This window comes from Gordionus sp. m RMFG-2023, chromosome 1 (assembly GCF_954871325.1).
Source record: "Gordionus sp. m RMFG-2023 chromosome 1, tfGorSpeb1-WG-v2, whole genome shotgun sequence".
Classification (NCBI taxonomy): domain Eukaryota; kingdom Metazoa; phylum Nematomorpha; class Gordioida; order Chordodea; family Parachordodidae; genus Gordionus; species Gordionus sp. m RMFG-2023.
The window spans coordinates 79,715,376-79,733,666 of record NC_088775.1 but is presented as its reverse complement, the minus strand read 5'-3'; the positions used below and the strand labels follow the sequence as shown (position 1 = coordinate 79,733,666).

The 18,291-nt window shown below is 26.0% G+C and overlaps 1 protein-coding gene and 1 long non-coding RNA gene across 2 annotated transcripts; both read left to right on the top strand.

The window, feature by feature from the left end:
• Window positions 1–460: 460 nt before the first annotated feature.
• LOC135930780 (GATA zinc finger domain-containing protein 15-like) lies at window positions 461–4,268 on the top strand. Its single transcript, XM_065467567.1, has 2 exons — window positions 461–1,217; window positions 4,162–4,268. The coding sequence occupies exons 1-2, from the start codon at window positions 461–463 to the stop codon at window positions 4,266–4,268; spliced, it is 864 nt and encodes a 287-aa protein (XP_065323639.1).
• Window positions 4,269–6,650: 2,382 nt separating this feature from the next.
• Window positions 6,651–17,998, top strand: LOC135922799 (uncharacterized). Its single transcript, XR_010571034.1, has 3 exons — window positions 6,651–6,748; window positions 11,276–11,377; window positions 17,708–17,998. It is a non-coding gene; the product is annotated as an uncharacterized LOC135922799 (long non-coding RNA).
• Window positions 17,999–18,291: the final 293 nt, after the last annotated feature.

Sequence of the window (18,291 nt, the reverse complement as noted above, 5' to 3'; positions counted from 1 at the left end):
ATTTTCCTATTTCGTAAATTATTTGTTAAAATTAAACTTTTTAAAAAACTTATGTAAAAGTGTAAATTAAAAATTGTATTATATATATAATTGTAAAATTTTTAGTTTATTAATAGTTAAAAATAAAATAAAAAGAATTAATTTTTACATTTTTTACTTTTTTTACTTGCCTTCCGTTGTTCTAAAATGGTAGCAGCGTATGTAAATAAAATTTTAGCATGATTTTAGATACTGGAACATGGTGAAACTAGACTAAAGAGGATTATGGAAAATGATGTTAATATTTAATTCCAAAAACACGTAAGAGATGATTAAAATATAAAATTAAAAAAAAATATAATAAAATTTTAATGATGAAATATTTAAAATATGAATAAACTTATATAGAACAATAATGATAAAACAAAATCCATATATTAATTATAAGATTATTTAGATAGTAAAAAAAAATTTAAGGATTATGAAGTACGATGAGCACGATAAAGGGATGAAGTCGCACGTACACAGATATCAGTGGAAACCGAGATACGATAATTGTGGGAATAATTTTGATTCGAGACATACAAATAATTATGAACCAAGATATAAAAACAATTATAATCCTAGAGTTTATGATAATGATAGGGGGTATAATGGGCCAGGACCGTATAATAATTTTACAAGATTTAACAATAAAATTGATTATAATAACAACTACAATAACTATAGATATAATAATAATGATAATTACAAATATAATGAATATAATTATAGATATGATAGACATCAAAACGAATCGAGATACAATAATAATCAAAATAATAATCAGTCATACAACAACAGATTTGACGTAAATAGAATGGATGATGATGACAAGGCAAATGATTATTACAAAGTTATGATATACCTTAATGATTTACCGATAGTCATGCAGATCAACACCGGGTCGCGGTATTCAATATTGCCGATTAATATTGCTAGAAAGATAGGAATTAAAGTCTTGAATAAATCGGATACGAAACTGACTGGCTATGATGGGAAAAGAAAAGAGGTGCTAGGAATCGTTAAAATAAAAGTGAGATATGAAGACAAAACTCAAAACTTAGATGCGTATGTAGTCCAAAGTGACAAAATTGCTATTCTGGGAAGGATGTGGATAAAAGTTTTTGGAAACATACTTAATAAATTTGTAAAAATTATCCAGGAAAATAGAAAAGTAGATAGTAAAAATTATGAAGGTACATATTACAATAAAAAAAGCATGAAAATTATAATTATAAATATCATAATAATAATAACTTGAATAAAATTGAATTATGAAAATTAATACCAAATGTTAAAAAAGAAATAAATTCTTATAAATTAAAAGAAATAAATCATATGATAACAATTGAAGAAATAATAGTCATTAAAATCATCGGCGTAGGCAGCGGGGGGGGGCAGGGGGACAAATCCCCCCCCTCCCAAAGCCAAAAAATGCAGATGCCGGATATATTTTTCAAATTGTTTATATTAATTTATATATGTTAATATTTATTCGTCATATTAAATATATATTTAATTACATTTTTTATCGCATTTATCTACTAAGTTATTTTATCATTTAAATTCGATTTTAAGTTTTCCGGCGTAATATTTACTTATTATTTTCAAATTTTTAGTGGCGTAATATTTATCTACCATTTTCAAATTTCTAGTCAAATAATAATTATTTCTGAAACTTCTTGTCCAACAGGGAAAAAGTTGCAAGTCCAACGAGATAGAGTCTCTGCCATCAAGCAGTAACAGTTTAAGGAGTTAGAAGAGCCAATTATTTGCTATTACTGAAATATCACAATGGCCTGAAGGAAATATTTCCTCAGAAGCAAGAAAATTATTGGATACAATGCTTATTCCAAATTTTATTTCTCATTAGAATGTATTATTTAATTATACAATTATTTTAAGTATTACTTTTCAAAAACATGACATTGACTTGATTAAGATAATGAGAATAGCGGAGAGCATTTTATCAGAACTCAAGGAAATTAGGACTAATGTTGATGAAGAATTTCATATTTTATATTTTATTGTTGAGTCAAAAGCAGAGCTATACGTGTTTAATATTTGTCTTCCTCGACTTGTAGCAAGGCAAGCTCATCGTTAAAACATTAATATAGGATCAGTAGAAGAGTATATCTTAAATCAGATACATTTATAACCCAAATAAATAAATTTTTAATTCATCATGCAGCACTTACTAATCTGCAAATAACTTCCACAAAAGCCTTTCCAACCTTTTTCAGATGGTGATAGAAAAAAAAATATTTGTTAGATTTTATTTATATGTTAAAGTATCTTATGATGCCTTACTAGCTGAATAACTATGTTTATAAGATTAACTATGGTTAATATAGTCCCAAAAAATGTTGTGGATGCTCTGCATTATTTCAAACACATTTTAGATTAAATTCCCAATGTATAGGGTTTATAAACTCTTCCCATTAGTAAACTAATGAGAGAACATTCTCTTTTTTAAGAAGAATAACAGAGGTCTGGAGAAGTACCATTTGCAGGGCACGGCCCGGATTTTTTTTAAAGATTTTTTAAGACCTGGCCTAGGTTTTTTAAAAAAATTTCAGGCCCGGCCCGGCTTTTTAAAAAAAAATATTTAGGCCCGACTCGGCTTTTTTTAAAAAATTTTTAGGCCCGGCCTGGATTTTTTTAAAATAAATTATATTTATTTTTGATTTTTATAGCTAATAATAAAGATTTCAAATATAGGCTGTTTTAAAAAATACAGCCCGGATTTGGTGTTTTTTTAAAATAATTCAGACCCGGCTTGGGTGTTTTTTTAAAAAAATTTCGGACCCGGCCCGGGTATATTTAAAAAAATTAAAATAATGTCCGGCCTGGGGGCCGGGCCTACAGATCTCTGAAAAACATACCAAGAAGTACAACATCTGAAAGTAGATTGAAGATTTGGATCTTTTGAATATTCATAGGCATTTGACGACAAGCAAAGATGAGATAATTAAAAAATTAGCTCAATCACAACGAAGATTGGATTTTACATTGTAAATTTATAACATACAAAATGCAATTATTCCTAAGAAACTTTTTGTGTAAAGGCTCAAAAAATTCAAATTTCTATTTTGGGTCATTTAAGTGATTCTTTACATATAATTTTTTTATAATTCACATTAATTTAAATTGTGTATTAGAAATAGTTATTAGTCCTAATAAATTTATGCTTGATATTTTTAAAAAACAATAATATTTCTTAAAAAATTTTGTTATCCCCCCCCACCCCCAGACCAAATTCCTGCGTACGCGTCTGATTAAAAACAATAATGAAATAAAAATTAAAGAAAATAATAAAATAAAAATTTTTATAATTAATAAAAAATTTAAAAAAACTTTGGAAATAAAGAAAATTAAAACAAATATTAAAAAGAGGGGCAAGGTGATTAAATATCTTGATGTTGAAAAAGAGATTAAGAGTATGATATGGAGATCGTATGTTGAAGATGGAAGGAGAAAGAGAAATTTTTTTATAAAGAACAAGTTGAAGAGAAATTATGATATAAAAAAATTGTTTAAATTGAAAAATAAAAGAGTAAAATTTAAAAATAAAAATAATTAAATAAAAAATAAAAAATAAAAAATTATTATATAAGAAGAGACAATTCCAAATATTCTATTATTCTATATTCAAAATTATGATTCTTATTCTTATGAATGATTCTGATAAATTATTTATTCCACTATCATTTCAATTATTCCATAATTATTTTATTTGAGATATATTGATCATAATATATATTTACAAACATTGATAAAAATGATAATAAACAACGAGGTGAACAAGCTAATGTGAGGATGATGTTCAAGCGAATGATTAGATGGTAAGGATAACAAGCTAAGAACAAACCAATGAAAAAGATATGACTTAGGCTAAACAACAAACAAAATATCTGAAAATTCTACTACAAAGGAAAAAAATTTTTAGAGGGGGAAGAAGTGAACAAGTTCAAGTTCAAAATTCAAAAATTCAAAGTCAAGTTCAAGTTCAAAATTAAATTCAAAATTCGAAAATTCAAAGTCAAGTTCAAAAGCGAGAATATGAACTACGACATAGAAAATGATTGTTATAAATAAATAATAATTTTTGTAAAAAAGATATATATAAAATTTTGAAAGGGAAATGGGATGATCAATACAAACAGCAAATCAACAAGCAATGTTCAACCCACGACGTATCAACAATGATGGGCAACCAACGATGTTTCATAAAAGTTGTTCGATAATCGATTCAACAAACGATAAGTCAAACAAACAATCTAAAGATATACGAACAAATGACTAATGGAGCAATTGAATGACTGGAAGTGTAAATAAGAAACTGAGGAAAGAAGACATTTAAAAAAAAGAGGGAAATGTTAATATATAAATTTTTCATAAACTTTATATATTTTTTACTTTTGTAATTTAATGACCTTTAAACTTTATATTTTTCTTAATGACCTTTTCGTAAAATTCTTTCTTTTAAATTTATTTAATGACCTTTTATATTTTCCTAATTTTCGTAAATTTTATTTGTTAAAATTTAACCTTTTAAAAAACTTATGTAAAAAGTGTAAATTAAAAATTGTATATTATATATAAAATTGTAAAATTATTAGTTTATTAGTAGTTACAAAAATAAAATAAAAAGAATTAATTTTTACATTTTTTACTTTTTTTACTTACCTTCCGTTGTTCTACAATTACTCATATTATCATACAAATATATTATATATCTGATTCTTCCATTCATTGCCATTCTGGTTTAATGGGTAATTGATGGAAATGATTTATTATTAATTCAATATATATATGCGTAATAATCCACTGTATCTAAAAATGTAATAGAATGTGGAGTTTAGAGGTAGCAGCAGTAATTGTGATAATATTTTTATTAAATTTTTATATTATATTTTCTTTTTGGAATCACATGTATTAAAAATACTTTTTTATTTTTATATTTATGTATAAATTTACAAAATGAATTTAAGTGATATATGTTTAAAGCATATACTCCCATTCATGTTGTGATTACAACGAAGCTACGTTAGGTATTCCTCATTTCCATCTAATCAGATGTAAAAGAGGATATATAAATTAATTATGAGGAACCTTCTACAGCTCTATACGTTTGTAGACAAACCAGACATACTTGTTTTATAGTACGTATACTTATTTAAATAGCTGTAGCCTAAAAAAAAAGAGATTGGGCCAAGAACTACAGTTCATACTCATAAATTTTATATACATAGTATATATCTAATTTGGGCTCTTCATAATTTGAGAAACTTCCCAGTTAGACCAAAATTTGAGTCCCAATCAAATTCCCATTAACTAGTATTAGAAAATGCCTATATAAATTAGGCAACTGTCTACTTTAAAAAATGGGCATATTTTATATTTTTTTCTTTGCTACTCATGTCAAATAACAAAATTAATAGAGAAAACAAGTAGAATGAGTTATCGTTCATTTATAAAAAAAAATCGGTTATTATTTTACTAAATCATCATACTCAAAAAAAATATAATCAAAAGATTTAATATTTCCGAATAAATTGTTCACAATATTAATAAATCTAAAGAAGATATTATAAACGTCATACAAATAAAACTTGTATCAAATAAACAAATAAAGATGACATCATCTTTTTTTCAAAAATTATTTTTTAATGTATTTTTATAATTTTATACATTTTTATTTTGTATAAGTTAATGTATTATATACATAATTTTACTCACGATTTTAATGAATTAATAAAAAAAAACCTAATATTACCATTTGCTAAACTAATTATATAACAGATGGTAAAATGTTTTATTTAAAGTAAGAAGTCTTGATAAATAAACCAACTGTCTAAGTTTAGCATAAATCTTTGTCTCAACGGTATCCAAATTATATAGGTTTGACTTTATATTTAATTCAGTGACGAAGAGTCAAGTTTACTCTAGCGAAAAAATTTCAAAATTCTTTATTTTTATTAAATATTAAGATCTATAAATAAACAGAATTCGGCTAGTAAAATTTTGATTGATATTATGCTCATTTAATCTATCAGATTGTCAATTCGATTAAATTATAAAACATCGACTGATGATTCTTTATGCCCTTTGTTTCAAAAAATATTTCTTATCCAAACATTTTTTCTCCTTTGGGAATTGTATTTGTGTACTAATTATTAGAATACATACTTGTAATCTTAATATTTTTAATTTTTATGAATTTTTATTATAAATCGATGAGGGTTAAATATTAATTTGAATATGTAGTCAAGGAAATTATTTTTTTTATAGACTGGTAATTTTAATTATGTTTATGAATACTTGTAATTTTCATTATTTTTTTATGAATTTTCATTATACTTGTAATTTTGCATATTAAAAAGATGTATATAAATGGAAAAATTTAAAATAAAATAAGTACGTAGTTTTTTTTGTATTGAAGAAATTTAGAGTTGTTATTTTAAATTGAAGAAATTTAGAGTTGTTATTTTAAATTGAAGAAATTTAGAGTTATTTTAAATTGAAGAAATTAGAGTTGATTACAATTCATATAAGGAAGTGTAACATTCGTAAGATTATTAACCGAAATTATTAAATATTTATATATTAATTTTATTTAATACTAGGTTCCTTATTTGTATTAAGTCTCTCCCACTAGCTTCGACAAATAAATTACAATCCTATTTAAGGAGTGGTAACAGGAATAATAGCCATGACCAATAAAGTAATGAATTAAAAATTTCATATTCAATGATAGAAAAAATGCGAATGAAAAATTTGATTAAAATAAGTTTTAGGTCTTCCTTTTTTAATAATCAATTTCCTCGCATTAAAATTTCCTGAGCTAAATGATATTTTTAATAAATATTCAACAACATAGTTGCAAAACTGTTTTAAAAAAAGAAAACATTTTTTATTTTAAAAAAAAAGGAAAGATAAAAATATAAAAAATTATCTTTCTCTTTTATTTATAAAAAAAAATTTTTTTTTATTTGACCCAATTAATTTTTTAAATGTAAAATTACACAATACATTCGCATGATTTTCTCTTTATTTGTTAAAAAAATAAGCTATTTTATATGTGCTCCCGTCATTTATATATTTTTTAACGTAATAAAAATAATACAAATTTTTTAACTTAGTAAAAATAATAATTTTTTTTATAGTTGTAATATGAAAATGTAGTAAAACTCTTTATTTGTTAAAAAAATAAGCAATTTTATATGTGCTTCCGTCATTTATATATTTTTTAACGTAATAAAAATAATACAATTTTTTTAACTTAGTAAAAATAATAATTTTTTTATAGTTGTAAAATGAAAATGTTATAAAATTAGTATCAATTTTTTTAACCTAACATAAAGATCATATAAATTTGCCAATCCGTGCTTATATGGCTGCTTCTTTACTGATTTAATACTTGATAGGGCAGGGGAAGGGTTGATTTAATTTTCGATTACGTATCTAAATAAGTAAATTCTGTTTAGAAATATTGAACAATTAAGTTTCCTTAATGTTGGTATCTATAGAAATTGCTTTGGGAGATTAATGTCCATTATTGAAAATATAAAAAAGATATTAATTTGGAAAATAGGATAAAATTTAAATTCTGATTATTGATGTTGTTGAATAATTATCGGAATTGCAAAATTTTGTATAAAGATTTATTGAAATTTGTTATAATAATTCTATGTTATGAATATTTGGAAGTTTTACATTTTTTTTAAAATATGGTTAAACAAATTTGTTTTAATAATATAAATTTAAATTTTATTTACTAACTTCTTTTTTCAAGTTAATTGAATATATTAAACAATCAATTTAAATAATATAAGATATACAAATGATATAACGTTAATATATTTTAAAAATAAATAAATATTCAAATTTAAAATATAAGACTAATCAACATTCCCTCTCTTCTACAAAGCACAAAGCTTCTTCTCAGCAGTCATCGAGAGCTTGTTGTCCTAGAAGTTTTTCCCGTTTCGATTGTACTCGGTTTCTTCTTGGTTAGCGCATAAGTCTCATATGTTCTCGTAGGCTTGATTCTATCACGTAGGTTTGATAAAATCGTTTATTAGAGTTGCGTGAGTCCATACGTTTTTGTAGGTTAGAAAAGTTGATGTACGTTATCATTATTATAAGGATCAAGTTTGAATATATGGAATAAAATTTTGGAATAAAAGAATTTGGAATAAAATTTTTGGAATGTAGAATAACATAAGAATGATAAATCAAAAAAATTATATGAAATTTCGCGTTTTTTTTTTTAATATTGCGTTTTATATTTTATTAGTAGCGTTTTAATATTTAATTAGTAGCGTTTTAATATTTAATTTATTTTTATTTATTTTCAATCTCCGAGGTAAAAATATGCAAATATTATGCACATTTCCCTCTCTTAAAAAAAATTTAAATTTCACACAATATTTTTCTAAAATAATGATGTTTAATTTTTACATTTAATAAGTAAATTTACAATATGCCTTTATCTCGGCATAAAATTTTAATTTCAAATAACTTTTCTTCTTACGTGGATTAGAATAATAAGTGATCATCATTGGTCTCACAATATAAAATTCATAACCTAACGTCCAACTTCCATATTGGTTCTTTCTAGGTTGTCACATTAGGTTAGGTGCTGGTTATCATATTCCATTCCAGCATCCAGAGCCAGGACACCATGAAGAAAGAAGCTTTTTGCATGAAAGTGCTAAGGTTTGATTCTAGTCATCTCCATAGATTAAGCAATCAACACAATAGGTAGTCTAGACAATAGGTAGTCATATAAATAGAGTCATCTCAATGGATTAAGCAATCATCACAATAGGTAGTCATATAAATAGAGTCATCTCAATGGATTAAGCAAACGTCACAATAGTTAGTCACCACAATAGGTAGTCATAAATAGAGTCATCTCAATGGATTAAGCAATCGTCACAATAGGTAGTCACCACAATAGGTAGTCATATAAATAGAGTCATCTCAATGGATTAAGCAATCGTCACAATAGGTAGTTAAATCAATAAATAAGGTAGTCATCACAATTTCGAATTTAATTTAATTTTTACTTTTTTATTTTAATTTTAGGCAAATTTTATATATATTCTTCTTTTTTTTTTTACAAAAACGTAACGGGAAGCCATGAAAGAAAACAAGTAAATTTAACAAGTTATATTTATTTTAAATTAAATTTTATTTCTACTTTTTTTTTTTACCTTTTATAATTTTGTAAATTTGGATAAAATTTTGACTATCGAAAAGAAAAGTCAAAAAAATTTTATATGTCCTTTTATCATCTGCAATATCGAACGACGAATATGATAAGTAATTCCTTTACTTTTTATTTTTACAAAAGAAATCGACAAAAAAAACGGATAAATTCTTTGATTATTTTATTTTCAAGGTAAGGATATAATTTTAATTTTTAAACTTTTATTATATTTTAATTTTTAAACTTTTATTATATATTTTTTTTTTTTAAAAAAAACGAAGAAACGTACCACCGTAACCGGGGCACCATTTTAAATATGGTTAAACAAATTTGTTTTAATAATATAAATTTAAATTTTATTTACTAACTTCTTTTTTCTATCACAATCTATTTATACAAAAAATATCAAACAAAGTTAATTGAATATATTAAACAATCAATTTAAATAATATAGATATTCAAATGATATAACGTTAATATATTTTAAAAATAAATAAATATTCAAATTTAAAATATAAGACTAATCAACATTTTTATAATTTAATGATGATTTATTTAGTTGAAATTAATGGTTGGGGCCGTATTGGCAGGCCCCTCGAGCGATGAGTGGAGAGAGGGTTCGATCACGGTCGCTATATCGGTATTTTCAAGGATGAGGACCCGGCTTTAGTGACGATGATTTAACCACATAGTCTAGGATAAATTTTATAAAAGGGTTGAAAACGTGGGTTTATTTGCAAGCGTTGCCTCAGCCGAACCACGGATAACCCGTGGTTATTCCTAAGCTATGATAAAACGGGATAAATTAAAGGGGGGGAGGTTATTTGAAAAGAGCGGTCTGAGTCGCACCACGGAGCAACCCTTTTCTATTTTAAAAAAGGTATATAAGTATTCTAGAAAAATAATAAGGGGAAAAACAACACTTTTATTATCCAAATAAATTCCTTTTTTAATTAAATTCATCTTTATTAAATTTAAGTAATCGCATATGATGAACTGGGCTATAGGTTATCAACCATAGTCCCCGCTTATTATTTCGATTAATTGATTCAATTTAGTCCATGGTCGATATGGTAGGTGCTAAGATTAAAGATTGGTCTACCAGTTATAAAAATTAGATTTGATGTGGTATATCGAAGATACCCTAGCATAGTTTGCTCAGTCAATTAAAGTTATATATACATCAAATAGGTCCATCGATATATATGGGCAAGTTATTAATGACTATTTAGCAATGAAAAGGAGGAAGATTTAACATTTGGAGTAAAATGATGGTGGTGGATGCAGTGATCATGGCTGTTCAATCAATAGCGGATTGTTTATGGATTATTTGAAGTTTAATGGCATGTGAGCTCAACTCATGAGTACAATCGGGGACAAAGGTTGGTGCAGAATTGTGTATGAGGACGGCGTGGTAGTGCAAGCGATAGTGGGATCCTTGAGGACCGCTCAATGTTAAACGATATTTGAGCCATTAAGGTTTATATGTTTTGATTGGATAAAGAAGGTGCAGGAGAGATGTAGCGAATGGCTAAGATACCGAAAGGTTGTAGAGAATGAATCCATGAAAATCATCTATAATAATATATAAAAGCCTTGTCACAAAAATACCGTTACGCTGACACTGTCACACTTTCAATCTATAATATATATTTAAAAAATCCTCAATTTTGAATGTGGCCCAATCGGCAAGAACGAAGCTTACAAATCTAATGGGTTATTGGACTTAGGTTCGAATCCCGGCAAAGGTTTTTTTTTCATAATCTAGCAAAATAATTTTTTTCCCTTAATCTGACAAAATTAATCAAATAGAAGATACGATTCAAAGTTTGTAGCTACTTTAAAATTCAAACTATTAAATAGGTATAAATTTTTTACATTCTTTTTGAAAATCACCACAGAATCATATTAAACATTCATTCATCTTCCATTACAAACTATCTGATAAATCAAACAACTGAACTGAAACTAACTTATACAATAGATATTCTTGGTAAATTTTTTGATTTAGTTACTCTTTTATTATATTTTTAGATTCCTGCACAAGATACCATTCAATAAAAAGATACTGAAAATCAACAATCAAATTGTACTGAAAATCAAGAGCAATGTATTATTGTTTCAAGATCCTTAACAGTAAATTTTTGTTTCAAATTTAGACATAACTGATACATTATATTATATTTATGGATTCCTGCCATTTAACAAAAAATACTGAAAATCAACAATCAATTTGTAGTACTGAAAATCAAGAGCAATGTATTATTGTTTCAAGATCCTTAACAGTAAATTTTTGTCTCAAATTTAGACATAACTGATTAAGTGTATATAAGTTATAATTCAAACTATTAAATAGGTATTCTTATATTTTTAAATTTTAGCTGCCAGGAAGGTACAGTAAATTTTTGTCTCAAATTTAGACATAACTGATCATTATTATAGCCAGGGTTGGGCAGTATCGCGGATATTTGTATTTTTTTTAAAATTTTGGAAAGTATCTTGTATCCAGTATCTAAGATACATATTATTTAAAAGTATTTGTATCTTAACCAACTTTGTATTAAAAAAGATACAGATACTTTAAAAAAAAAATTTATATTGGTTAATTTAAATAGTATTAAAATTTAAAATATATTGTTTTAAGATTTAAAAGAAAAATTTAATCAAAATTTAAATATTTTTAGATAATTTTTGATATATAATTTTAAAAAAAATTCTCAAGCCCAGCTCAATTCCTAATAATTTTGAAAACCAAGCCAATATTAATTTTGAGAAATATTTTTTAAGCCCAGTCCAACCAATAATAATTTTGAAAAATTTTTCCCAAGCGCGGAGATATTAAATTTATTATTAATGAAGGGAAAATCTCTGATTTACCAATTAGTCTATGACTTATTTCTAGAATACATATAAAAAAAACATGTGAATTCGTAATAAGGGAAACTGGGAAAGCCTGGGCAAACCACTTATTAGAGAATCATGACAAAATCAGGTCTGCCCTAATATTATAATAAGAAATATCAAATCCTACTTCGTTTTATTGGAGATAACCCCAAAAATTAAGTTATGGAGAAATATGGATTAAAATTATGTCCAATGCAACAATTCTAACAAAATTTATTTTTTATAATATTTAATAATTAATGTTTGCATCATTATTTGTTATCCATGAAATAAAAATAAATGATTCTTATACTTTTTGTACTAAGATCAATTAAAATTATATCTAAAAAATAAATTGTTGTTTATTATATTGGGTTATTGTTGTTTTTCATCAGATAAATTTAGTGTATGTCTTGCATTTCCGAAATTATTTATCAAAGAATTTGATAAGGGCTATCTATATCTTTATGTTAAGTAAAAAAAAATGCTATCTATTTAAATTACTGTTGCGTTATATACTTTTTGTTTTTGAATTCTTTTTGTTTTTTGAATTTTTTATAATCTAATTTTTATTATTTATATAATCTAATTTTTGTTATTTGTTATAATCTAATTTTATTTTATAAACGGCGTAACCTTACTTTTTTAATATTATTTTACTTTTTTGTATTTCGTTTATATTCTAATTTGGACTTATAAAAAATGTATATAATAGAAGTGTGAAATGGAAAAAATAGTATTAATAGTATTAATAAAGTTAAATATAAATAAACACCTTTTTACCTTTGTGCACATATTCATGTTACTCTACATGGTGCTCCAGTTTTGGCAAAAGAAACTCGCCTCATGGAAATTTTTTTTTAAAAATAAAATTTTTTTCCCTTTGTAAATATGGTTAATAAAAAAAATTATAAAATTGTACAAACAATTCTATATAAGATGGATAAAAAAAGGGTAAGTCATTTCAAAATTATTTTCATCAATTATGTTTGCCTTCAAAGTACTAAATGTACCCCATCAAATTTCCATCTACGATATTCTATTTGATTTAACTTATAATTGCGATGTCAACTTTTCTAGGATAAACGGTACGGAGGATGTACTGTTTGAATTTATGAATTTAAGAGACATGATAAATTGCTTTGAATTATTAAACGGGAAACACTATATTTACAGCGATAGTGATTTCATTGAATTAATTTGTATATTCGTTAAAACATAAATAGTTATACCAAAACTTGAATTAATAAAATAATAAATGTTATAATTGCTTATTTATGTGTCTTATTAATTAAATATGGAAATTAAACAAGAATTTACACATAAGATCCCTAAGTTAGTGGGTCCTCTTACTGAAATTTATTTAGACAGAATATTAAATTACTTTTCGACCAGTACATTATCGGACTCTATTAAAATTAATACTTTGCTTAATAATTTATCAGACGAAGTTTTTGACGACATTAAGGCAATTTGTTCTGATACCGATATTTTAGATCTTAAAATTGTGATTAAAAAGTTAACCTATCTTTTACCAGCGCTAAATTTAAATACTTTAATTAATAAATTTAATCTTCTTCAACAAAACTCATCAGAGAGTTTTATGCTGTGGTACATTAGAGTATCGAAACTTCATAAGAAATGTAATTTTTTGGACGATAGTAGATTAAAAGAGAAATTACGGACATCTACCTCAAACGATAAGATTAAATACAAATTTTCCAAAAATTTTGACCTTACATTGAATCAGATGGTGGAATTAGGGGTGAAATTGGATTCTAGTAATATTAAGTCGGAGGATAATGATATAAGTTATATAAATAAGGATAAAAAGTCCGATAAAGATAAAAATTTTTGCAGTAGAAGTGATAATAATTTTAGAAATAATTTTAGAAATAATTATGATAATAGATATAGAAATGGGAATCACAATAATAATTTTAGATACAATTATGGTAATAATAATTCGCGATACCACGATAATTATAACAATTATAACTATAACAATTATCGCTATAATAATAATAATTAATCGAATTATGGTAGAAATAATACATGGTATGATAATAATCAAAGAAAACAAATCCAATACGGTGACGGAAATCGTAACAATCACCAATCTTATTACAACAATTCAAATAATTATAGAGGTAATGATAATAATCAGAGAAAGCAAATACAATATAACAACAACTCAAATAATTATAGAGGTAATGATAATAATCAGAGAAAGCAAATACAATATAACAACAACTCAAATAATTATAGAAGTGGCGACGAAAATAATAGAAAGCAAATACAATACAATAATGATTACAACATGAATATTGAAGAAATTATTGAAGAAAAAGGCGACTCTACAAAGAACAAAGATGATAATGATTTTAATGTCAACAATTTATCTGGCGATATGATTAATGACAAAGATAACGCTTTTATGACTACTTTAAAAGTGAACGACATTGTTACTTGTATGCAAGTGGACACTGGATCCAAATACACTATTATACCTCATGGTCTGGCTAAAAAACTTGGTATTAGAGATCTTAAGAAATCCGAGCTACAACTCACGGCTTATGATGGGAAATTAATCAAAATCATAGGAACTACTCAAGTTAAAGTGACTTATGATGGTATTTCCAAATATTTACAAGCGGTAGTGGTTGAGTCAAGGAAAAATGCCTTGTTGGGACGTATGTGGATCAATGCTTTCAAAAATATTTTAAATATATTTATAGCAAATATTGACACTAATTATGAAGATGAAATAAAAAAATTGATTAAAGAGTGTGAATCGAAATTAACTAATGGGCCAATCAACAAAGCAAGTGTCAAGTTACATTTAAGAAGTGATGCCCAACCTAAAATTATACCGCCTAGACGTATCCCTTATTCAAAAAAAAATCTTGTTAGTAATGAACTCAAAAAATGGATACATGATAAAATAATTGAGCCGGTGAATGATGTCCGATGGGCAAGTCCTGTTACCGCTGTCTACAAAGAAGATGGGAGCATTAGGCTTTGCGCTGATTTTAAGGATACTGTAAACCCAGCTCTAGAAGACTTTAGATACCCTCTACCACGAATTAATGATCTAATTGCTAAACTTTCGGAAGAAATTTACGAAGATTGACTTTAAAAATGCTTTCTTACAGATTCCAATTGATAAAAGTTGCAGAAATATTTTAACCATATCTACGCATAAGGGATATTACCAATTTACTAGACTTCCTTTTGGGCTTAAGACCTCATCTGCAATTTTTCAACAGATTATGGATCAAATTTTCGGTGACATGGATGACGTTATATTTTATATTGATGATTTACTTATAACTGGAAAAAACGATGAAGCCCACCTAAACAACATAAAAAAGTATTTGATAGGATATCATCGTATGGGCTAATACCTAACTTTAATAAAAGTGCGTTCTTTAAAAACAAAGTGAGGTTCCTGGGTCATGATATTGACGCTAAGGGGATTCATGCTAATCACGACAAAATTGAAGCAATAATTAATATGCCAGAACCAAAATCAGCTGCTGAATTATCAACATTTCTGGGAATGGCTGGCTACTATAGAAAATTTTGAACAATTTTGCGGAAATTGCCGATCCTCTTTATAAGATTGTCAATAAAGAAAAATGGGCTTGGAACCTAGAACACTCTAAAAGTTTTAATGACTAAAGAAGTTAATTAGTCTTCCACCTGCTTTGACATATTTTAACCCTGAATTACCTATAGGGATAGCCACTGACGCATCAAAATGTGGTTTAGGAGCTGTACTATTTCATATTGAAAAAGATGGTAAAGAAAAACCTATAGCTTTCGCGTCGAGAACTTTATTAAAATCTGAAATGAACTATACCAATATTGAGCGTGAGGCTCTCGCTATAATGTTCGCCATAAAGAGATTTCAGGAATATTTAATGGGCACAAAATTTACAATTATTACTGACCATAAACCTCTAGTTCACATCTTCACCAAGGGTTTTAAGGATAATAGCACTATGTCGTTAAGACTCCAGAAGTGGAATATTACATTAGGAGGATATGATTTTAATATAAAGTATAAAGCCGGTAAATATAATGTTGTTCCTGATTGCCTTTCAAGATTACCACAAGAATGTCGTGATGAAACTATTGAAGATGTAACCATAATAAATGAATTGGAGGATTTACCTATTAATTTTGATCAAATTCGTGATGAAACTTTGAAAGATACGGAATTAAAACAAGTCATAAATGATTTTAATAACAACAGACCTATAATGAATAATATTTATAAAAACATTGAATTGGAATTAAGTATAATTAAGGATTGTCTTTACAAAAGCAATAAAATCATAATTCCGTCTTCTATGAGAAAAACTATACTACAGTCATTACATGAAGGTCACTTGGGAGCAGGAAAAATCAAATCCTTAGCCAAAGATTACATGTGGTGTCCTGGTATAAATAATGATATCGTTATGGAAGTGAAAGGTTGTGACGATTGTAATATATATCATGATAATCCTATAAAGATACAAAAACCATGGGTTTCGGCAACCAAACCGTTTGAAAGGATACATATAGATTATGCGGGTCCGTTTTTCACAAAAAATTGGTTGATAATAGTCGATGCCTACAGCAAATTTCCTATTATTATTCCTGTTAAAAATATTACGACTGATGTTACTTTAAAAGAAATCTTTAAAACTATTTCTATACGGAATACCTGAAACTATAGTTACTGATAACGGCACTAACTTTACGAGTAACGATTTTGAAAAATTTTGCAAAAATTTTGGTATTAAACATGTGCTTACATCTGCTTATCACCAGCAATAATGGCCAGGTTGAACGCATGGTTAGAACGTTCAAAACACATATGAAAAGGAATATTAAAATAGACCCAGATATCGCACTTAGCAAATTTTTACTTAATTACAGAAATACGCGTAATGATACTACAGGAGTTACACCATCACAGAGAATGTTTAATCGAGATATTATAATTAAATGGGACGTATTAAAACCGATGGAGGAGAAGGAGAATAAAATAAACGTTACTTTACCACGAAATAGAACTTTTAATGTAGGAGATTTTGTTTGGTATAAAATACAAGGTGATGATAAATGGTGCAAAGGTATGATCACACATAAAGAAAGTGATATGATGTTCCAAATTAAGACTGAGAAAGGTATTTTGAGGAGACATTTAGATCAAATAAGAATTAGAAACTGTTTTAACACAATTATTAACTATGACTCTAAGGATTCTTTTAAGGAGGGAAGTATGGACAAAAATATAAAAATTACTGATAATAACGATATAACACCTATCTTTAGACCTGTGCGAATTAAAAAAAACCTGCTTATTTAAAAGACTATGTAACTTAAAATATAAAATAAATGTTAAATTGCATAAACTAAATTAAATATTAAAACGCTTATATTAAAACGCAAAAAATTAAAACGCTAAAAATATAACAATCTTATTGATTTATCATTCTTCATTTATTCTTATGATGAACTATTATTTCTTATTTGCAACTTATTTATGATAATAACAATTTCGGAAAAATGATAATAACAATTGAGTACTATCAAACAAGCTATGATTAATGGAGACAATTTACGATATGGATATCAAGCTTGTGATTAAACAAACCAACGTGCAAAATCGAATTGATCAAACCAACGATTGGGACAAGCCAACGTTATGATGATTTGTGATACAACTTGATTACCAAAATGATAAACCACTTGGACAACAAACTCTCTATGACTTCTCCGATGAAATTATCAGAAGAGGGAGAATGTTGCGTTATATACTTTTTGTTTTTGAATTCTTTTTGTTTTTGAATTTTTTATAATCTAATTTTTATTATTTATATAATATAATTTTTGTTATTTGTTATAATCTAATTTTATTTTATAAACGGCGTAACCTTACTTTTTTAATATTATTTTACTTTTTTGTATTTCGTTTATATTCTAATTTGGACTTATAAAAAATGTATATAATAGAAGTGTGAAATGGAAAAAATAGTATTAATAGTATTAATAAAGTTAAATATAAATAAACACCTTTTTACCTTTGTGCACATATTCATGTTACTCTACAATTACATAAATGCCATTCAATACTTATAAAACCTATATGCCATTTATTTATATATTTT